The sequence below is a fragment of the Parasteatoda tepidariorum genome, chromosome 4 (genome assembly GCF_982258835.1).
Source record: "Parasteatoda tepidariorum strain Cologne lab strain chromosome 4, Ptep-v5.0, whole genome shotgun sequence".
NCBI classification, from domain to species: Eukaryota; Metazoa; Arthropoda; class Arachnida; order Araneae; family Theridiidae; genus Parasteatoda; species Parasteatoda tepidariorum.
This window is the reverse complement of record NC_141758.1, coordinates 67,457,252-67,481,393: the sequence shown is the minus strand read 5'-3', so window position 1 is coordinate 67,481,393 and position 24,142 is coordinate 67,457,252. Positions and strand designations below refer to the sequence as shown.

General features: G+C 30.2%; 2 protein-coding genes across 2 annotated transcripts; one reads left to right on the top strand and one right to left on the bottom strand.

Moving 5' to 3' along the window:
• Positions 1–2,088: 2,088 nt before the first annotated feature.
• On the bottom strand, positions 2,089–3,470 carry LOC107449185 (dynein regulatory complex subunit 4-like). The gene has a single exon (XM_016064637.4). It carries the CDS (start codon positions 3,240–3,242, stop codon positions 2,121–2,123), a length of 1,122 nt encoding a protein of 373 aa, XP_015920123.1. The 5' UTR covers positions 3,243–3,470; the 3' UTR covers positions 2,089–2,120.
• A 4,202-nt stretch (positions 3,471–7,672) lies between these two features.
• Positions 7,673–23,275, top strand: LOC107449201 (alcohol dehydrogenase class-3). Its single transcript, XM_016064672.3, has 10 exons — positions 7,673–7,794; positions 9,281–9,307; positions 11,362–11,463; positions 13,461–13,602; positions 15,625–15,713; positions 17,515–17,637; positions 18,859–19,075; positions 20,368–20,495; positions 21,628–21,763; positions 23,133–23,275. Exons 2-10 carry the CDS (start codon positions 9,290–9,292, stop codon positions 23,273–23,275), a joined length of 1,098 nt encoding a protein of 365 aa, XP_015920158.2. The 5' UTR covers positions 7,673–7,794; positions 9,281–9,289.
• The last annotated feature ends 867 nt before the right edge of the window (positions 23,276–24,142 follow it).

Sequence of the window (24,142 nt, the reverse complement as noted above, 5' to 3'; positions counted from 1 at the left end):
TTAAAACTACGAAGTTTAACTGGATAAGGTACGTAAAATTCCGATCATTAAATCAAAAGTTACACAAACCAGAAGAGTCGTACCTCAAAAGAAATTGTTAAATGGGGCAATGCTGGTTACCTACTATTCCTCTCATGTATTTTATAATCCTGGTCGAAAATATATAAATAACAATATATTACAAATATAAAGAGCCTACTAGTCTTATTCATAAACAGATAATACAGAGAAAAATTCATAATTAAAAAAATGAATTTCGAATTAATTTTATACCCTATTAGCGATAATTATTTTCACATTTTTCTTATTATTATATTCAATTAAATTTATTAGAAACTCTAAATTAATTGATATTCTCTTTCATTTTTTATTGGATGTAAAAAGGGTTGCAAATTACCCTAAATTAAAAATTTAAATTTGAATTTTGATTGCTGTCTTAGATTGCTCAGAATACATGTGAAGTGAGATGAATCATTTGGACACTGGTATCAGAGACAAAAATATTACTAACCGAAATCATTCGTGTGAGAGGTATCAATCTCAATGGAAATAATATTGTCTCTGAAATTCTGTGCAAAATAACCAATAAAATTCTCAGGAAGGGCACGATAATCATTGCTTATAAAGGAAGTTACTCTGATGAAGGGAAGATTTAAGAGGTATTAATATACCTCTTAAATCTTCCCTTATCGTAAATATGAATTCTATTCCTTAATCTTAAATATGAATTCTATTGTGTTTTCAAAATTATGTATGAGAAAAGGTTTCTTTGGTCGAATATGAAAGATCTTCGTACCACAATTCATTGTTTGGCACAATTCTTGGAATAAATACGAAAACAATGGGTGGATTATGGTTCATGATCGAAAACGCTCCGTTAGCGCAGTCGGTATAGATTTCACCTATTTCGCTGCTGGAGAACTGGGTGTCTTGTTCGATCACGACAGCTATATAAACGCTTGGCGTATATACATAGAGAGGATATTTCCGTATCGTGATCTATCGCGCCAATTACAATAGCCAAGGTGCCAAATAAATTTTAAACTTGCAAATTAAAAAGAAAATCATGTAGATATTTGCCCGAGGGTGGATGCAAGTTATACCTTTCGAGTTGGCCCCGTTCTGTGATGTTTTTTTTTTAGTTTCTCGCAGGTCGTTGCCCTGAAGTTGCCAAGATTTGGTGATTATTCTGCCACAGATCACGATACGGAAATCTCCCCTATATGACAAGGTACACGTTATATCTGTTGTGACTGAATGTCCCCAATTTGGTAGTGGCCTAGAAGTTTAGAGAAAAGGGCACCAACCTATGCGCTATCTACGTCATAGTCAAAATTACGTGGTTCAAATTCTAAATTTATCTAATCAAAAATACTTGACTTTCCTGCCATGGCCGTTAAACGATAGAGCCTGAACAATGGGGTTAGATGCTTAGCCATGGTTGGGTAGTCTGCGGAGTATGAGCAAGTGGGTACTTTATTTACGTAGCACTAAAACTGCACAATGGGTTATTTGTGACGGTCTTGCAAACATTCCTGAAAGATGATCCGCAGACATGCCATCATAATTTTGTTCCTCTGCAAAGAAGGCTCCTCTGCTTTTATAGTCCGAGGAATTGCGCGAGAAATAGAGTATTTTGTGACAGAATAGTTCAACGATGACCAATACCGCGCATCCCATGCAGGCTGATCAAAGTGGTCACACATCCGCTTACCTGACATCAGCTAGTGATACTTGACTTCGGTGTTCTATTGGGAATGGTGTCTTTACGTCTAGTTCATTGCGGAAACGAGAGTGGAGCATAACTAATGAGTGGCAGTGTATGCATTGATCTAAAATCTTTAATATTCTTATTTTTAATGATACATTAAGAATGGTTATAAAAATGTACACTTTATACAATAATACTCTATATATAATAGCAGCTCCTATACATTTTGTGAGTTAAATTACACTTCAAAAAAATGCATTTGTCCTAAGAAGCAGAATAATTAAAAGCATTCTAGGTCAAAAATTTTACCTTTTCATATTATAAAGAAAACAATCATCTTGTAAGTTAAATTCAGGTATTTTAAAATATTAAAAAAAATTGCCTTTATCTAATTTTTGAAAACTTAATATCAATTTGTATAATCAAACAACACGTCAATTTTGTTTTCCAGAAGTTTTGCTTTTCGTTCAGCACTATCACGAATTTTACGCAAACTGTCTGTAAATTGGCATCTAAGATTGTCAGTTTCCTTTTCAACTCTATCGATTTCTTTTTCGAGAACTTCGTTCTCTTTTCTTAACTTTTCGATTTTTCTTTGCCTATAGAAATCTTTCGATATAACTATGTCATTACCGATGACTTTTGCACTATCCAATTTTTTTGTACCTCGTCCAGATTTTCGTTCAGAATTAGTTTCTAAGTCTCGGTTTTCACTGATAATATATTTTAGCTTTGATTTAGACTTTTTAATGCTTTCTTCAAGTTCGTGTATTTTCTGTTTCAGTTCTTTTATAACAGCCAAATCCTCCTTAGTTATGTTTTTGTAATACTCGTGTAATTGTTCTTTGTACGATAAACAAGAATTACGAAACTTGTGTTCTGCGATTCTCTTAGTTTCTAATGCTTCCGTTTCAATTAATTCAATATTGAATTTCAAGTCGAATGTGGTATCCTCAAGCATTTTTGTAAAGGCCTCAGTATTTTTCTCTATTAACTTTTCCTGATGCTCTTCTAAATCTTGTATTTTTTCAGCTGCGCTATACATAGCTGCTCTTTTTGCAAGATGGACCCTACGGCTGTTGACTTCCAGAACTTTTTCACTCTCAATAAACTCCTCTTTCAAACGATTTAGCTCTTTTTGGTGGCGTTGAGCAAGATGTGCTATTTTCGTTTCTGTGTCAGAATTGACCATTTTTTCATGCTGTATACTAGAAAATTCTCTATAGTTTAAGCCTTGTTCTTTGTCATTGATTTCTTGCTGCACTTTTAGCTGTAAATCTTCCATTTCTATGTCCTTACACAAAAGTTCATTTTCCATTTCCAAAAGATCTTGCTGCCGTAGTTGGTAGAATTGTGCCAACTTATCGCCAGAACTTCGGTAGAAACTACAATGTTTTCTCATTTCTTCAATGCCTTTTTCTAACATACGGGCGTATTTTTTCAATTCGTCGGTCGTCATTGTGTTAACATCGTAGCCGACTTCTTCGTCCTCTTCTTTTTTCTTTTTTTTATCTTTCTTTTTCGGAGGCATTGTTTTTAAAAGTATATTTCACTTATATTACCAGAAATCAGAAACACTTTAAGTCTCTATGAAGTTGGTTGAAGAATTTTAAGAAACTGCTTGTAGGAAACCGAATCGAATAAAAATTTGAAAGTTAAATAATGCAAAAACAAGCAAATTGCTGAAAATTTAAATTTTTCTTAACTTTTTAAAGTGGAAATATCATCTAGAAATAGTTGAAATCAATAATTAAATTTCCATTTCTCAATAATACATAATCAGAAATTTTTTACATTGCATCTTTCTTTAACTTTTTATATTCTCATGTTAACCTTAGAGTTTCTGAATCATCAAGACAGGTAAGATACTATTACTGGACAGATTTTAATACATATTGATAGATAAAAACAATGAGATACCTGCAAGTGACGTAATATGGGTATCTCAATCCTGATTGGTTGTTGAAATGTGGAATTTGTTTACGTTAGCAACTGTTCGTTCCATTCTACTTCGAGAAAGCCAAGCCCTTCGAGAAGCCAAGAGAAAAAGGCGTGTACTGCATAAAAAGATAGAGTTTCCATATCGTGAAGCTGCTGATGCATTAATGTATCTTACGGTAGGCACTAGACCAGACATGGCATACACTATTAGCATTGTTTCACGTAAATTAGAAAATCCCTCCAAAGAAGATTTTATCAAAGTAAAGCGAGTATTTAGATACATTGTAAGCTCCAAGCAAAAATTCATTATCATGCTAAAGACCCGGAGTTCTGGAATGCTTCTGTGATACTGACTTTGAAGCTTACATGAAGATGATAGGTCGACGAACGGTGATGCTATATCCTAATTAAATCAACGTCAAGCTATGGTAGCAATATCAGCCAACGAGGCTGAGATAGTTGCAGCAAATGAAGCCAAAAAGGAATTCATATGACTTAAAAAACTTTGTAGAAGAATTTCCTCCTTAAATAAAATGTCAATAATTTTTGTTGACAATTGTGCATCTGTCAGACTAGCTCAGAATCTTGAGTTTAATCGTAGAACTACGTGCATCAGACTAAAATTTCTTCATTTGTTAAAAAAGTTTTCGAAGAAGAAATTAGCATACAGCAGGTCTCAACAGAGTTTTAACTTCAAACTTTGAGAGATGTGCAATTCAGTTTTCTTTTTTTTCCTTTTAAAAAGGGTAAAAGTTGAAGTATGCTAAATAGAAAAAATTGCAATTTATATATTTTGTAATCTGGTAATCTGGCCAGGTCAGTAATTTCATATATGAGACCAGCTTTCTGTTTACATTTTTATCGTTCTTTTTTTTTCTTTTTGTTACTGTGCTGAATAAGCACTGATTTAACTTTAAGATATCAGTTTTAGTATTTAATTTTTGCTTAACTCAATAATTTCTACAAAACTAACATTTCAACGATGCTAAATAATTCTCACAAGTAATTGAACAAAAAAGATCTTAGGACGGAACTTTCGAGATATCGTTTAACTTTAAAAATGATTCGTTTGTAAAGATTCCTCTTCATGTAGTAAAATACTAATATTACCGTTCGTTCGGCGATTTCTTTATACGCATTACGTTAGCATTTTTAACTAGAGGGTTTTTGCAAAATCTCTTTCTATTTTTCAAGTGGCCCCAAAGTACCAAAGAGAGATCAAAACAATGTAATTATGGTGTAAAATTTCAAATTTTAAATGGATACATTATAAAGGAATTTAACATTTTAAAACCAAAGGGGGATGTACCTCCATGGTGAAATTTTGAGCAATTTTCATTATTACTATAGAGAGCGAAGTTAAGATGAAACAAAACACTAATTTTTAACTAAATTTCATCAGTGAAGTACAAAAGATGTACAGATATACAGTCTTAAGTTAACGTATACTTTTAATTAGTCGCAATTAATTTATTAATGTACAGCGTAATGTTTATCGACAACTGGATAAATTTTACAGATACAAGTTTGATGATCGTTTTTTTTTCTTTTTTTTTTTTTAAAGTTTATTGTAAACAAATAAGTAAAACATGCCTTGATTAACTTCAGTCAATTCGTGATAATCGTGATTTATTTATTAAATAAGTAAAGTTTGCGTCATTTTATCATTCTCTGATTTAGCAATTTAATTTCCTTAAACGAATTATCTTTCATTTTCCGCACGGTAGAAAAAAAATTTCCTAATAAGAATTTTGAAGTTAATATTCATTTTTGTTTCATGGTAGAACATTTTTGTTTGTTTTGGGTTTTATTTTCTAATTTGAAAAATATAATTATATTTTCGCAATACTTATTATACCAATTTACTGGTGATTATTTTAAAAATAAATAAATACATAAAATGTGATTATAAATATCCTAGTATTATTATAGTTAATGTCTATTAACCTACGTCGTTCAATCATGTCAATCATGCCTTTTATAGACTTTAATTTGTAGAGGATGTTATTATTTCTCGTAGTAATTTTTCATTCTTTTTTTATTGATTATTTGGTATTTAAAAATAAATTATTTGTTTCTGTACATTATATCAAGAAAACGAATCTTTTGGCAGTACTAAGTTACGCTTGTACCGGAGATCCACCAATCAACATGAAGTATCAACACTCCTCAAAGGGTACGCCGACATGTCCCTCATCTGTGGTAAGTTACTTACACGGATTCTGAAAAAAATAATTCAAAATAAGCAAATAAATAAATAAATAAAACCTGAAATTAAATTCAATAACAGCTGTTGTAATTATAGCAGAAAAAAATAATTTTGATTTCACACTGAAAAGCATTCCGGATCAAATTCCGGTCAGAAATACTGGTAACCGAGTGCAGCATTTATAGAATCCATATTACCATAAGAAATTTTAACCGTAATTTTTACAGTATTATTCATTTAGTTACAATCATTCGATAATTTTATAGTAAATATTACTGTATTTCAGATTTGTTGTTCCGTAAAACTTTACGGTAAAAACGCATTTTACGATCAAAATACTGGTACCACGGTACTTTTTACCGTAATTTGACCTGGAATTTTTTGCAAAGCAATTAGCAATCAGCTCGTTAACCGAATATTTAAAAACTATAAGAATTTTCTTTTAAAATATGATAAAAAATATTTAAATGATCTCCCTAGAAATTTACTTTTATTAGAAAGGGACCGAATGTCAAAAAATTCTTCGATAATTTTAAAAATTAGAAAGATGAAATTTAATAATTTTAGAAAGACGAAGTGAGAAAAAAAGTTTACGTTTTTGAATTTTATTATCTTGTACTACAGTTTTCTCCATCTAATTTGTTTTGGGATGTAACACTGGAGTAAATGTTTTGGAATTCAATTGTTTGTTCCAAAAGTTATATTAACAAAAATAATGGAATATTTATATCGTTAAGCAGAGAGCTTGAATTCTTAACCGTAATTTAGAATAAACATTTTCCATCTATTAAATTGAAATGAAATATTTATTATTAGTTGATAAATAAATAAATAATCAGATTTTATTTTTTATAATCATAAGAATTGCGCTAGACAATTTTATTGAAATTGATTTTAGATATTTAAACATTTTAATAAAGTTATTTTTGACATAAATCCAATTTTTATTGTTGCGAAAACATGATTTGTTGATTTATTCCATTACTATAAACATAAATGATTTTTATAGCAAGAAAGTTTTCTAATTTTTGGGTTTTAATAACTTTCACAATAGTATTCGGTCTCAAAAAATATTCTTAAAATTCTGTGCATACTAGATCAACCAGATGTTTTTCTTCTCTTTTGGTATTGTTTCTAATGCTGCTTACCAATACCAGTATGCCTGCTTGGTGAGGCCAGAGTGTGCAATTGTTGTTTTTCAGTGGCGCCATCTAGGGACAAGAATATGACTTCACACGACACAGACAAGAATAAGACACACGTTACAGCCTCTTTATAGGGCGGACCCATTCTTATATCAATTCATTCATCCACAGATCGCTCTTTTGACCTGAACCAGAAAACGACCAATTTCCAATTCAGTACCATAGAGGTAGGATTTTTGTGGGAACATAGAGGACTTTGTGACCAGACAGATTTAACACGCACTAGGCACCATTTGCTACACGAGGAGTTTGCAACCCACGAGGATCGAATTCACGACCTTTAGCACATGGGCCCAATGCCCTACCAACTTGGCTATCGCGGCCATTCTTTTTTTACTTCTTTTTTAATATATAATGAGTTTAAAATAAAAATGCACAAATGCAAAAATAAAAATGCACAAGTTAATAAACACTGTAAAAAATTCTGCATTTATATAGTTAAAATTAGCTTACATTTAAAAAAAATTATTTTGTTTAATAGTAACAAAAGACGAAACTTAGCTTATCGTAAATAAGATTTACGTTAACATGGAAAAGCATCACTCAATCAGAAAAAAGAGAACTCTCTTTCAAGGACACCGCTTCATATCTTGCTTTCAGAGACAAGGATTTCTGAAAGCTCTCTCAGCTTGATAACGTCGCGGAAGTTACTATGAAACAAGCGTTTTAAATTGAACAACAGATTCTTCCTCTAGTCGCTGCTCTGTTTCCTGTTCTGATATAATTAAGTGAGTAAGAATAAAAATTCGATTGTACTTTCTACTTAAATAATTTTATGTTTAGTGTTATTTCAGTTGTTATTCACTTTTAATGTGTTTGAAAATTAAATCTTATAGTTGAATTGTCGAATGTATTGTATTGTCGAAATATATTAAATTACAGACGCACTGAGAAAAAAAAAGTATGGACAAAACTACCTGAAAATGGTAACATTTTCTGAATCTATGGGAGTGCCAAAAAACTCAGAAATATTTACCGAAGCACTTTAGTAATCATTGTGGTAAAATGTAATAAAATATTGCCTTATAATGTGTGATAAAATTTTGTAAACGTAGTAAAATTTGGCTTTATTTGGTTAAATTTACTTACGTGGTAATAAGAACTACAATTTTGAAAACCAGAAATTCCGGTGCACCGTTACAATATGAACGCAAAAAAATTACCAAATTAGCGATTTAAATACCGTATATTTCTGTTTTTATTACTAAAAGTATGGCTTTTTTTTAAAAACGAAAAGTCATAACTATACTGTGCACTAATTTTACCAGATTTTTCATTCTCATAACAAGCTTTGCATTCATATTTTTTTTAAAAAGAAAATATCAAAATTTACTTTCACGTTTTAAATATGACAGGGACTATTTTTTTGCAGCTCCATCATAGCGTAGTTTGCAACATAAAAGTATATTGATGTGTGTCATTTTATTAATGATTAATAGAACACATTTTATTTCAGAAAACCGCCTTTAAATGGTTTTAGGGAGTCTTCTATTGCTTAATTTTAAACTTATAATCAAATAAATAACCAAAAAAGGCAAGGCACTTTTTGAGTAACTAACTGAAAAGTAGAATTAATAACAAAATTGCTGTTCAATCGACGAATTCAATCGAAGAAAGAATTTTTATGTACTAAAAGAAACTATAGCTGTGAATGACTAATAGGTATGCAGATATTAACAATTTATTTGTAAATGCATATATTTGATCTAAATTTTATTAATTAGCACTGTTACTTTTTTCTGAATATCAGAAAAATATGTGAATGCATTTTTAAAAGAATGTTTTGGGAGTATGATAACTAATTTTGTTAAGCGTGATTTCAAATTGCGATGCTAAATGTGCAAATTAATATCCATGAATAGTTTCAGAATCTATCTTTAAGTACATGAAATATATATTATTGTTTGGGGGTATTGACTGAAAGTTTTCATGCGTACTCAACTTTTTTTCCACTATATTATCAATCGATTTTTCTTTAGATTCTTACGCTATTTAAATACCCTAAAACCTTTATTTCGTTCTTGAATCATTTCAAATTTTTTTTATACGTTTTCCTGTATCACTTATCATTTTTTAAAAAAGATGATGAAAATTTTATACAATTAAAAACTAGATTATGATAAATATTTTATTGTTGTTTACAATATGTAATTTAATAATTTGTAAGATTAAAATATATAAATAAAAATTACAAAACATATTTTTGCATTTCAGTTCTTGGCTATGTCTACAGCAGGTAAGGTATGAATTATTAAAAATATTATTTTATTCCTAAGTTTTCATTTTAAAAACATTTGGGAGAACTCAATAAATGCTTTGAATTGATATCAGTAATTTTCTTGAGTACTATGGAGCTTTTGCCCACAATTTTGTTAGTTTTACATAAAAATATCGAATGTTTTAGATTAGTATTTATTTCTGCCTTATGTTCTATATATATTTGTGACCATTACATTTATTAGAGTTATTATCAATCACTGAATTGATAGTAATGACTGTCACATGTCTTTTATACACAAGTATTTATAACCGTCACATTTATTAGTGTTAACAATCACTGAATTGATAGTAATGATTGTCATATGTCTTCCATGTATAAATATTTATAACCGTCATATTCATTTGTGTTATTAACAATCACTGAATTTAAAGTAATGACTGTCACATGTCTTTTATACACAAGTATTTATAACCGTCACATTTATTAGTGTTAACAATCACTGAATTGATAGTAATGATTGTCATATGTCTTCCATGTATAAATATTTATAACCGTCATATTCATTTGTGTTATTAACAATCACTGAATTTAAAGTAATGACTGTCACATGTCTTCTATATATAAGTATTTATAACCGTCGCATATATTAGCGTTATTAACAATCACTGAATTTAAAGTAATGACTGTCACATGTCTTCTATATATAAGTATTTATAACCGTCGCATATATTAGCGTAATTAACAATCACTGTTTATTCCTAAAATCTGCTACACGTACCTGCTACACCTTTTTATAAGTATTTTTAACAACCATATTTATTATCTTTTCTTTAAAATCATTCAAATATTCTGATCAGTGTCAGAATGGTTCAAATATTTATTCTGTAGTATGTTCACGGAAATGATACACCGAAAGTAAACAAATAAGTTGCCGGAATCTTGATCAGGGTTTTCGCTTTACTGGATTTTTTCTGCATTTTTTATTTTTACAGAATTATTCTACAAAAGAATAACAGTTTAAAATCATTTGCTTTCTTAAAACGTGGTTTTTTCTGACGCTTTTATACAGGACTAAAAGTTGAACTGTTTTAGTTCTCCATCCTTGTATGAATCAGAACAAACAAATCACAATAAAAAAGGTAATAAATATTCTCCACGCCAAACAGCCAAACACGTGATTGACATCGCCAAATGACACATGCAACTGTCTAAGGGTGTTGCATAAGGGTGTACAGTAGACAAGTCCATATTTCCGCTTAAGGGGTTAGGGTAGAAGATATGTATGGAATACCAGCAGTATACTAAATACGGCATGAGACTCGATGCTTGTACAAAATTCACTAAAAATCGTAAATATTATTTTATTTTAGTTAATTGAATTTTAACATATTATGTTTTATTAATATGACATTTTTGTTTGAACGCCTTTTTTATGGCATATAAATCGCTACTCTACTCTTGTAACTACTCAAATTTCCCATATTTTCACGGAACTTATTCTCCACAGCAGTTTTCTTCAAAACATTTAACTGTTATCCTCAATATCATTTTACAAGATATAATCTTTGGCATACAATATCGTAAATCAAAAATGCACAATGCGCAAAACAATTAATTAATTAATAAAAACGGACCGCCCTGAATAACTTTAGATCTAAAGATCGGATTTTTACGTTCTAGAGCTCAATCTTAATGAGTCAAGAGGCTATTCATAATTTTTCATTATTTTATTTAAGAATGATCGAAAAAATTTTGAATTGTAAGGTTTACAAATTTTTGCATCATTTTAAAGAATGTAATCTTATATGGCAAAATAGAAAATTTGAACAAAATCGGTCGAATAGTTCCAGAGAAATCAAAATTTAAGTATCTGACTTTTTCGAAAATAAATTTCTATATAATTCAATTATTGTATAAGGTTGTGTATGATACATATTTCTCACGAAAAATAGTTAAAGCTTTTATACACCTTGTTCCAAAGTAAAAAAAAAACATTTAACACACAAAGTAAAAAAACATAAACACGCATAATTTTTTTTTAATTTCTCATTTTATGCTTCATGCTATATTTCAGCCAATCACTTGTCGTGCAGCAGTTGTATGGGAACAGAATCAACCCTACAAAATAGAGATTGTAGAAGTTTCTGTGCCAAAAAATGGCGAGGTGCGAGTTAAAGTTAGTAATAAATTTTATTTTTGATATAGAGTTAATTTTATTTGCTTTACAAATAGTATAAGATTTTTGTGGCATTTCTTTCTAAGCCATACACCAGCATATCAGTTGCGCCTGAAAAATTCCTCATTCGAGAAATTTTAAATTCTTATTATGTAAACTGAAGTGGATCAACTAACTCCATCTTAGATCATTATGTGATAAAGAAAGTTGAAGCACAATGAGTGTACTGTTTTTCTATCTCGTATAATTTGGGCTACCCTCTGTTGGGCAGAAGAAATAAGCTGGAGGTGTACTAGGTTTAAAATAAGAGAGGTAAAGAGACTCATATAGCACAATTCATGAATAATATTTACTTTTCATGAATAATATTTACTTTCCACGTAAGTGCAAGCGATTTACTTTAGCTAATTTTTTTGTTCCACTAGCAACGATTGTTATTGTTGTTTTAAAAGCTTCAATGTTTAGAATAGATTATACTATTGAATACAAGTATTTTTCGAGTGTAATGTGATAAATAATTAACTTACTATAATAATTTATTTGAGGAGCATATTTTTATCTAATTTAAACAGTCATGACAAGTTAATTAAATTTAAATTCATTGAACAAAAAGCGAACTTAATGATAGACACTGAAATAAAAAGGAGAGAAAATCTTAATGAAGTTGATGAAGCAATATGCGAGGCTGAATTTGACGAGTTGAAAGCATATATTGATTGTTGGCGTCTTTTAGAACGGGAACTTGTAAAATTTGCAATTTCCGAGGAATAAGATTCTGTATTTGGAGAAAATACTTCGTCGAGAATAACGATATTACTTTATCCTGAAATTCAGCTTCCGGTTTTTAATGGAGTAATCAGAAAATGATTAGATTTTTGGAACAATTTCAAAAAATTGATAAAGATTCTAATCATGATAAATTTTTGCATCTATCACAAGCCATGGTAAAAAAAAAATATATGCTGAGGAGTTGAAACGTTTTCGGCAATGTGGAGACAGCTTTATAAAACCTATGGGCCCCAACTTAACAGTAGATTTGTAAAAAAGGAGCTATTAATTCAAGTTTTTGTGAGAGATCTATTTTCTCTTGTCCTACAAAATGATTGCAATCAAAGAAAATCGCAGAGAGGGCTCTATGATATGTTAGAGACTAAATCACGTGTGTTTAGGAGACCTGAGGATAACCAGAGATAACCAGACATAACCAGAGATAAATATGCATCCATGCTGTTTCCCACGATGATGGAAAAAAAAACTTTGACAGTTCATGCTAATAATGGGCATTCTTTATAATGAAATATTTTATATTGCATCCAGTTATATTGTAAATAATAATTAAAAATAAAAATCAGGAATTTTTGTAGGCCTTTGATTTGTAATTTAACTTCAAAATATATTACTTCTAAGGGTATAATCACATTAAATTAATTGTATTCACTAGTTCTACTAAATTTTGTCTACAAAATTTATCAAATGTTGAAAATATTTATCAGTTTATGTTATTATTTATTAACACTAAATAGCCAATTGATAAACAAATATTCATTAATCAAATAGTCAATATCATCATATAAGCAATTTTTACTGATTTGAGTGAAACCGTAAATAATTTTTTTATGTTCATGCTATTGATTAAAAGAAAATTCATGATTTAAAAAATTTAAATGCTAATTGCATCACATTTATGCTTTGAAAACACATTTTGATTTCGAAAATCTAGTAATAAAGACGATTTTTTTTCATTGGCTGTGGGGTTAGGAGGCTGAAGAATTTATAAATCATCTTAAAAATTCGATTTCCTTTAAGTTTTATATAAAAAAAAACCCAAAACGCAAATTCTTTAAAGCTGTTTCATAACAGTTATTAATTTTAAGTTCAAAAACGGGTAATTCTGGTAAAACTGGTTATTCTAAAACTGGTAAGAGAAATAACGACAATCATCTATTTAGTTTTTTTTTTAAATAAAAAGCAAACCAATGAGTTGTTTTCATTCTCAGTTGACGTCATCAGGAATATGTCACACAGATAGCCATTTTCAAGAGGGAATGTTCCCAAGTGTCGCGTTTCCATTAGTTTTGGGACATGAAGGAGCAGGAATAATTGAAAGCGTTGGGGAAGGTGTTACACATCTAAAGTCAGGTTAGTAAATTTATATTTTCTTAAATATGTACAGAGCCCCCCTCCCCCCAAAAAAGAAAGAAAATGGACCATCCTGAATAACTTTTGATTTAATGATCGGATCTTCATGTTCTGGGATTCATTCTTTATGATTTGAGATGGTGACTACAAATATGCTAATTAATTAGTACTGACGATATTTCAATAAGTTACAAAATCAGACACAAAGACGAACTTTATCAGAATAAACATAGCTATTTTTCGATGGATTCGGATTTCTGATCCTTAAAATATAGGATGTAGCAGCAATCTGGGAAATATTGTCCCCATAGTTTGATCAGTAGAGCGATCCAAAGTTTGAACCTTCTAGTATTAATATTAGTTTTTTTTTGCGTATTTTTCCATATCTCGAGAACTTTTAGAGCGAATTGAATCATTTTTACACACGATTATAAAATTCGTCAATCCAAAGTTCTGTGCAAAAAAATAAATTTTAGTACCTATTTACAATTTTTTATTATTTTTATCAAAAAATTTTGATTTGTAAGGTGTGCAATTTTTTTACATCATTCAAAAGTATCTAACTTTACATGGTGAAATACAAAATTTGAGTTAAATCGGTAGAATAGTTATTGAGAAATAAAATTTTAAATATACGACATTTCTAAAATTTGATTTCCCAGGAGCTATTCAACCAAACTTAAACCAACAAAGATACAAAATCTCTCTATTTTTTACGTTATCCAGTACTGACTAACTCTATTTTTATTTATTGATATTATTTTTTTAATTTTTTTCTATTTTTCTATGGATTTTTTTTTTTAAAAAATGGGCCTGTTCCAAGCCACGTGAGTTTTGAGCCCGCTCCTAATTTTTTCAACTTTTGAGGAGTTAATTGGTTACAGTTTACGGTTGTTATTTCCCTTTTGAATTTTCAGTTGATTCAAGTTATGATTTTCCTTCGGTGTTATTATTTTTAATTTAATAACTATTATTTTATCAACACTTTGAATATTTCTATCTGAAGTTTTTTTCTTCAAATAACAATAAAATAGATAAATTCTTAAAGGATAATAAAGTACAACTTATGATTTTTACAAACTTAGGAAACATTACTTCTGAATGTGGTTTGATCGTTCTACTTTAAACGTACCAATAAAATTCTTAATTTCTTAATGTATATGTCATATGAAATTTTGTCTCGCAGTGGACTGATCGTTAAGACACGGCTCCCAGCAGATCACCGAAGTCAAGCATCACTGGCTGCGGTCAGTGTGCGGGTGGGTGACTACTTGGATCAGCCTGCGTAGGGACCGAGGGTGTGCGGTATTGATCCTCGTTAAACTATTCTACCGTAAAGTGCTCGACTTCGCGTGCAGGTCGTCGGGCTACCGAAGTGGGGGTGCCATCCCCTCTGCAGAGGATCAAAATTGTGATGGCATGTCTTCGGATCATCCTCAGGGATGTTTCCCAGACCGTCGTCAATAGCCCATTGTGCAGCTCTAGTGCGACGTAAATGAACAACAACAACAATCATATGAAATTTTATTTTGATAAAATGCAGCAAAGGATATTGTCGGTTCAGAGTTGGGAAATATTTTTTAAAATGAAAATATTATTTTAAAAACAATTGAATTCTACTACACAAAATCATTTATTAATAACAAAAAAGACAAAGAAAGAATGTCTCCACCATTCTCTTAAAATGAAAACCAATGAAACTTTTCAGTTTATTTTCGAACGCTACCGTCTGAATAGTTTAGAGCGGGCTCCAAAATCCGACTTTTTACCTAGTACATAAATCATTGCAATTGAAGGCCGACAAGGCATTGGTGTATAATGGGCACATTTTAGTTAATAACGTTTTTAAAAACTGTGTGTGCATCTGAAAATATATTTATATCGAATGATCTATCATCATACTTTAAATACTATATTTCTGATTCGTCCTATCTAAATTTTTTTTCTCTCATATTTGTTTTTTATTTGTTTATTTATATTGTAAAAGAAATTTAAAAATAAGCTTAATTGATTTATCTTTAGGGGATTTAGTTGTGTTAACATTTGAAGCATTTTGTGGAGAATGTGATTATTGCAAAAATCCTAATTGTAACATGTGTCTGAAACAACCGGTAAGGTATAGTATAAATAATATGCAGGTATTATGAGAGCTTTAATATATTTAAGTTGTTTAATATGGTTAAGTTGTCAACTTCATACACCTTGGTAGGTTGACCCTTTAAGGTTTTTTTCGAAATCAGCTTCGAATAAACCTCAAATCAACCTTGGCACCTCAAAACAACCGCAAAAATACCTTAAATTTCTGCAAAAGTATCCATTCAGAAGCTTTCCTATTCATATGGTAACAGTTTACCTGGAAATTCTAGTTTTCAAAATTACAATTCTTATTATCACACATTTAGAAAAAAAATACAAACTTGATAAGTATATTTAACCAAATAAATTGTTATTTTTGCCATGCTCTTAGGTATTTTGATAAAATTACCACATTTACTTCATTTTATCACACATTATGAAACCATATTTTATTGTTTTTTTTTTTTTACCAAAATCACTACGCAAGCTCTTGGGTAAAAATTATCGAGCTTTTTGAGATTCCCATAAGGCCAGTAAATTTTACCATATTCTGGTAGTTTCGATCATACTTTTTTATTCCGTGCGTAAATAAATTTTTGTTTGAAAAAAATAAACTGATAATTTGTTTAATTTTGTATTATTTTACTACCTCTTGTAACCTTTTCTCGGAGTTGTAATAACAATTTTATTCAAACTAAAAAATTGATTCAAATGGCTATAAATGCAGAGAAACATATTGTTTCGAAACATTACAACATTGATCATTCGAAACACGATTCAATATAATTCAACTTAATGATCTTTTTCAGACAGAAAATAGATTCCTTTTCTTCTTTATCGACCGACGGAGGATTATGTGAAAGCAATTTATTTATTTATTTTAAACTTGATTTAATATTTTTTACTTTGTTACATTCACTTATAAGAATCTAGTTTCAAATTTTAAAGCAAATATTAATTATTTTTGCAATAAATAAATAAATTGCTTTATAATAGTTTTACTTGGAGGAAGTTGATTTTTTTTGTCTAAATAGGACCCTTAGACCAAAGAAAATTAATCTTATTCTGTTCTTGAAAAATGATGTTTACTAAATATTTGATAATATCACTGAAATTCTTAATTGCTAGGCGATTAAAGACTGATTCTTATTTTAAAGATACATTTTCGTGCAAAAGGAAAATACTTTTTCAATTTCTACTATTAGTACGCACTCTCTCTCTATATATTTATATATCTTGTTCAAATATTCAATTGTTGATAAAATATTTTTTATTCATCCACTCAAGCTCAAATACATTTTTTTAAACTTGTAGTGGATGTATTTTTTTTAAACTTGTAGTGGATGCATTTTTTTAAACTTGTAGTGGATGTATTTTTTTAAACTTGTAGTGGATGTATTTTTTTAAAACTTGTAGTGGATGTATTTTTTTAAAACTTGTAGTGGATGTACTTTTTTTAAACTTGTAATGGATGTATTTTTTTTAAGCTTATAGTGGATGTATTTTTTTTAAACTTGCAGTGGATGCTTTTTTTAAAAACTTGTAGCACTTTTTTCAATGATTAATTTATTAATTGAATTTAATTAATTAATTTTAGTTTCATATCGGAATTTTTTTTTCCCTTTTATAAGATATTTAGCATGATATAACTTCAGAAATAAATATTTTGCCACTTAATATTGTGATTCTGTCATATGTTTATACACATTTATATTAATTGTAATTATTTAATAAATGCAACTAAAATAAAATTTTTCTTTATTGATTTAAGTAGAAATTGATTTAAAATTTTTTTATATTACTTGTTTAAAAGAGAATCTTTATGCTTATTTTTAGAGGAATCATCTTCAAATGGATGGCACATCCCGCATGTCATACAAGGGGAAATTCCTGAGTCAGTTTTTTTCAATAAGCACTTTTTCAGAGTATACAGTGACATCTCAATGGAATGTTACTAAAGTAAGTTTCGAATGTCAGTTACTGAAATTAACCCTTTTTGGTAACCATCCCTTCTTGGCATTTCTTTAATAATGGAAGTAAAGTTTAATTTATTAAAAAATCAACGTTAAAATAATTTGAATGTTAAAATAACTAAAATTTTTTCAGTGCTTATATATCCTGTGGTTTCTATGTTAATTTTGAGAATGGTGAAATGCAAATATTTAACGTAAATATGCATTGACGATTAAATTATCTAACATTTGGAAATTTATTTTAGAGTTGCATTGCAAGATCTCATAAAAAAAACTAAAATTTGGAATTATTCATTGATATTCATAATTTTTATTTCGGTACAAGAAATTCACCAATTTGGCAATTTTTGAAAAAGTTTAATAACTCTTAAAATACATTTTTAAATCAAGACAATTTTTTTCGACTAGATCTATAGTTAAAAATTAAACTGTGCTTCGAGTTTAAAGCTCTTAAAATGTGACTTTTCAGTTTTTTTTAAAAAAAATCCTTGAAATTTTAAAAAACACATTTTTAAACTTTTAAAAAACATTTTTAATTCGAGAAATTTTTTTCAGCATGATTTATCGTTAAAAATTAATTTGTTCTTTGAGTTTTACATTTTTTAGGTTTCAGTCTTCTTCTACCAAGAAAAGCTGTGAAAGCTTTAATTTAAGACAATGTTTTTCCCCAAGAGTTAGAGTTAAAAATTAAACTGTTCTAATTTTAAAGCACTTAAACTTTACCTTCTTAGTTTTCTCCCTCCTATCTATTTTTTAAGCAAATTTTTGTTTTTGTAGATGTAGATCGACGTGTTAGACAACAATAAATTGACACCATTTCATACTCGAATGCAAACATTCACGAATGGTGCAAATGCGCGTGAGCTTGGTGTAAGGATTCTCTTTTTTTGTAGATTTAACTGTGCTCTTTCAAGTTTATGTGATTTGTTGTTAATTTAAAATAAAGTTTTTTTTCCAAATGATTGTATGAGTTGTTCAAAATCAAATTTACAGAAGTATGACACGACCCATTTTATAGTGTAGTTTGTGCAAATTATGACATTAGTAATAATGTATTCAAACTACCTCATAGTAAGTTTTTTCTTTTAATTGGCGAGGATAGTATCAATCTTGTGATATAAACTGATCTTGAAAATATTTTATAATTTAGGAAGTTTCATGAATGCTGGTTTCATTCATATATATTTTAATTTTTTCTTTTAAACAGGTTAATCCTAAAGCAGACCGAATCACTTTATGCTTGCTTGGTTGCTGCGTGCCTACTGGCTACGGGGCAGCAGTTAACACTGCTAAGGTGACTCCCGGATCCACTTGTGCAATTTGGGGTCTTGGAGGAGTTGGCATGTGCATTATTATGGGTTGTAAAAATGCTGGAGCTTCTAAAATTATTGGGATTGATATTAATGACAAGAAGTTTGAATTAGGTATGAAAATAGTACATACATGAGATGTTTATTCATTAAACTTAAAAATTAGAAAAGTTAATTGAAACATATTTTATGTGAGCAAATTTAAAGGTGTTTTAACATCTTTATAAAAAAGTTACTTTGGGCTGTTTTAGCCCAGTGGCCTGGGAAACATTCCAAAAATATCTCAACAATAATTTCACTTTTCTTAAGTTCACAAGAGCAAAAACTGCTCCTAAAACATCATTAAATGTTTCATTAAGTGGGCATCTATTACTATTTGTGAAATTATTATGCGAACCATGGTGAAATTTGAATAAACAATCAGAATTGCTATAGTCTTCGGTCGCGAAAGCGGGTTGATGCTTTAAGAGAATAAAACACTCCTCAAAAATGTAACGGACTGCAATTAATACTATTTATTAAGTAAATGGAGAGCGGTCAAACATATGCTGCCCTCCACCGCAGATATTTCATACTCACAACTACTCTTTTTCGAAGTTTCACTCCTTATAGTTGCTATTCTCATGTACAGAGGGCACTGCTAAAGTACAATATTTAACAGCATTAATGAACGTTATGTGTGTATGCATTAATTTTAAAGTCCTGGAAGTTATTGTGAATGATTGACTCATATGAAAAAGCCGTTCTACGGTTTTTAGTTGAAAAATCATTGAACCATTAAAGATTAGTTGGATAACCTGAGTTTTTATAATGGTAGGTAGCTACTTTATTTACGTCGCATTAGAACTGTACATTGGGCTATTGACGACGGTCTGTGAAACATCCCTGAGGATGGTATGAATACATGCCATCACAATTTTGATCCTCTGAAGAGAGGATGACTCCACTGATTTGTACTTTACGGACCAAAGAACTGCACGCACGCGAAATCGAACGCTTTGAGGTAGAACAGTTTAGCAGTGACCGATACAGCACACCCTTGCCTCGGTCTCAACAATCAATCGATTAATCAAATCAGCTAATCGAAATCATGCTAATCAAAGTGGTTACCCAAATGTTAAGATCTTACCATCTGTTAAGATCTGTAATCTTACTGACCGCAGTCCTTGTCATTCAAAAATTCTGGTGTCCAAGCCGTAGTCATTATTGCATTATTTCGGAATTTTACTGGGAACCATGTCTAAACGATCAGTTTATTGATGAACTGTTTTTTTATAACTTGCTTAAGAAAGATTATTTTATGTAGTCTTTTATGAGGATATTTGAAATTTATGTAGATACTTTAGTTTTGCATTGAATTTTGGTTTGATAAAGTTGTTTACTGAATTGTTATTTTGGATTTATAGCCAAAGAATTAGGTATGACACACTTCCTGAATCCCAAAAAAGTGTCCAATATACCAGAAGCCATAGCAAAATTGACCACAAGAGGAGCTGACTTCTGTTTTGTCTCAGTCGGAGTAGTACCGGTCATGGTAAGTGTTAAATTCATAAATTTCTTTTACGCTACTCATAATTAAAGAGCCTCGAAAATAAAGGTTGAAATGAAATTTTTGAGTAGAAAATTATTTTAGTCTTATTTGGTTACATAAAATAAGTCTATTTTTGTTTAAGTTTCGAAGATCTCAGTAGATGAATGCAAATAATAATTTTTGAGTCATTCAGAGTAGAAGAATGTTTCAAGTGCATTTGGGAACAAACTGTTTGCGAAATACTTGTCAGTAAAAATAGTGTCATGAGCTTCAAATACAGAGGAAAAATGTCGATATGTTTTGAGTGAATGAATTAAAGCACTCATTCTTAGGTAATTTGCACACGAATGACGTATACAAATAGATTTTTAAAAAAATTCAAAGTTGATAACGAAAAAAAAAATAGAAAAATAAAGATGAAAGAAAAAAAACCCTGTAAAAACCACAGTATCCGAGGAGAAGAAAGATGTTTTTAAGAGGCAAATACACATTTGGAATAGAAAGGGCGACACAGAATTGATGTCATTAACTATAGAATAGGGATATGAATGAACAAAGATATGAATTAATGAACAAAGATATGAATTAATGAACAAAGATATGAATGAAAAAAGATTCCAGAACATCAAGAGGAGTTGATGTGAAAAGGGTAGAAATAATTTTGTTATTATCGAAGTTAAATTTATGGCCAAGGTTCCAACAATAGGCGGCAATGTCAAATTAGCGTGCAGTTTTAAACACAATAGCTTAAAAACCTTAGGAAATCTGTTTTTTAAGAGAAAATTAAAACACTACGAGTGCAACCGCAATAATGTACAGTTTAAAAGGATATTATTGATAACAGTTAAAAAGGATTTAAGTAATATTAGGACTCATCAGTTGGAAGCGTGTGTGTAGGAAATTAAGGCAAGGCTTAATATTGAATTTTTTATTGTCAACGTATAAAATTTATCGCTAATTTTTTATATTAACTAAAATGTCAACTGGAAGCTTTATATCTACTCATCGTTTCAATTTTAGAGTAACACGTACTGTCATAAATTTTACTTTTCAAACAACATAGTTTTTCAAATAATTCCGTAATCACTTACTTTTATTTAAATTGCAGTTATTAAAGGTACTTAATATTTTACAGAATGAAGCTTTCAAATCCAGTCAACTACATTGGGGGAAGACAATCATAATAGGATCTGCTGATCAAGAAGCTTTCGTTAAGGCGGGGGTGATTGATCTTCTGTTTGGTAGACAGCTATGTGGTTCTTGGTGTGGATGTGAGTACCTTTACGTTAATAACCATTATTTAATTGTTTTATTTATAGTTTAAGCTCAAATTTGATTTATCAATAATTTAATTCACTTTTACCATTTAGTTATTTTAAGTTAGTTTCAAAAACCGACATGCTTCTGACTTTAATTGTTGAGATTGAATGCTATTGTTTCACGCAATTAAAATGAATTGTTTATTATAGAGGCATGTAATCTGTATGCGAATTGTTTACCGCAACAAGCGGGGATTTTGCCACACATTCCTGAGCCCAACACTAGAGAAGTCAATTGATTTCTTGGATATAGTCTACAATATGCGGCCCTTCTTATGGTTGGAGATTTGAAAATATGCCAATATATATTGTTATTATTGTAATTAATTTGCGTCACACTAGAGCTTCACAATGGGCTATTGGTGGTGGTCTGGGAAACATCCCTGAGGATGATCGGAAAACATGCCATCACAATTTTGATCCTCTGAAGAGGAGATGGCACTCCCGCTTCGGTAGCCCGATGACCTGCACGTGAAGTCGAGCACTTTACGGTAGAACAGTTTTACGAGGACCAATACCGCACACCTTCGGTCCCGACACAGACTAATCCAAGTGGTCACCCACCCGCACACTGACCCCAGCCAGTGATGCTTGACTTTGATGATCTGCTGGGAACCGTGTCTTAACGATCAGTCCATTGCGGGACGCCAATATATATGAAAACTAACCAAGAGCCAATCACATAACAGTAAACAAACGTTCTGGCAACCCAAAGAAGACGTCATTGACAGCAGACAGCGAAAACGGTGTTTCATCAAAACTGAATGAAAATTTTCGCCAAACCTAGGGCCCCTCGACTTAATATCTTAACAATTATTTTAGTAGCTTCAGGAAATAAACAATTATCTCTGGCTTATTTTTGAAGGTAATTGTCTCCAGTTAGTTTTAAGTGACAGTTGTCTTCTCTTATGTTTGATTCGAGAATCACTTTGGTAGTTTCAGAATTGGTGATAATTGTTGCTGTTTTTTGTTGTTGTTTGACAATTGCCTTCATCTTCCAGGAAGCAATTAGTTAGATAGTTTCAGGACTCGAGACAATGGTCTCCTTTTGTCCGAATAGTGTTTTAGACCTTAGACTCAGCTATGTGTCCTAGGACAAAACATTTGGAGAGGTAAGTGTGTTCTGGAAACATTTTTCAGTCCTGGAATTATCTTAGGGAGCTATGTAAGATGTCATAGGCGAAGTTTAAATTTTAACTAATTCGTTATAATTTTTCATACGTTGCTAAGTATAAGTTTTTGATTCTAGTGCATATTGTAGAATAAGAGAACAACAACTTCTGCAGCGAGTATCTGATTTTGAGCACATTTTTTTCTACAGCTTATAAAGCAGTTCGTGATGTTCCTGATCTTGTTGAGAAGTCTATGAAGGGAGATATACAGCTTGAAAAACTAGTTACTCACCGTTTGCCTCTTGATAAAATCAACGAGGCTTATGAGATGCTTAAAACTGGAGAATCGTAAGTTAAACTAATTTGTTACAAATAAATTGGATTCTATCTACAATAAATGAAATTTGGTAATGAATCTTAATTTCCTGCACAAAATTTCCTTCTCTGTTTTTTTAAAATCATAGTGTTATTTTCTTTTTGTACTCATGATTATATCTTTTGATTCAATATACACAGTGCTTCAATAAAAAATATTGAACTAAAAAATAGAAACTTTTTAGATTTGGGTAAAATGGCAAGTTTGGCAACTTTTTTGGTAGAGGGAAGTGATGTGCAATAATGCGATTTTGGTGTTCTATTTTTGATCATAATCACGATATTGTAGTTTTTAATATGCAAATAAATAAATGAATCTACACGAATAATTACTTAATAGTTAATTTATATCTTCTTTGACGACAATTTATAATTTCTTCTTAATTAATAATTAAATTAGTTTCAATGTAAGTACTATTTTTAATCTTAAGAACACGCATAAAATCAATTGAATGTTATAAATCCATAAATCTTCCGTTAAAAATCCAATTGTAATAAAAAATCTTTTATGGCTTGAAACACCCTTAAGTTGGTTTGGATTTACTTTCTGCTCGTTTTTATCAAAAGTTGAGGTACTACATGCTTTCTGTGCTTGATTTGAACATTAAAATAAGAAATATGGGAGAAAGGAACATTAAATATTTTTTTTTATGAATGCAATATAAAAACTTGCGGCAAAGGCTTAAAGACTAAAATTATTTAGAACAAATAAATAAATAAATAGCCCACTGGGCAGTATAGTTTCGTATTCGAGAAAACAGTACATCACATTTTTATATGAGCAATGCATTGGCCGCAGCCCATGTAATGACCATGAAAGAATATTTAAAGCAGAAACTTGTCT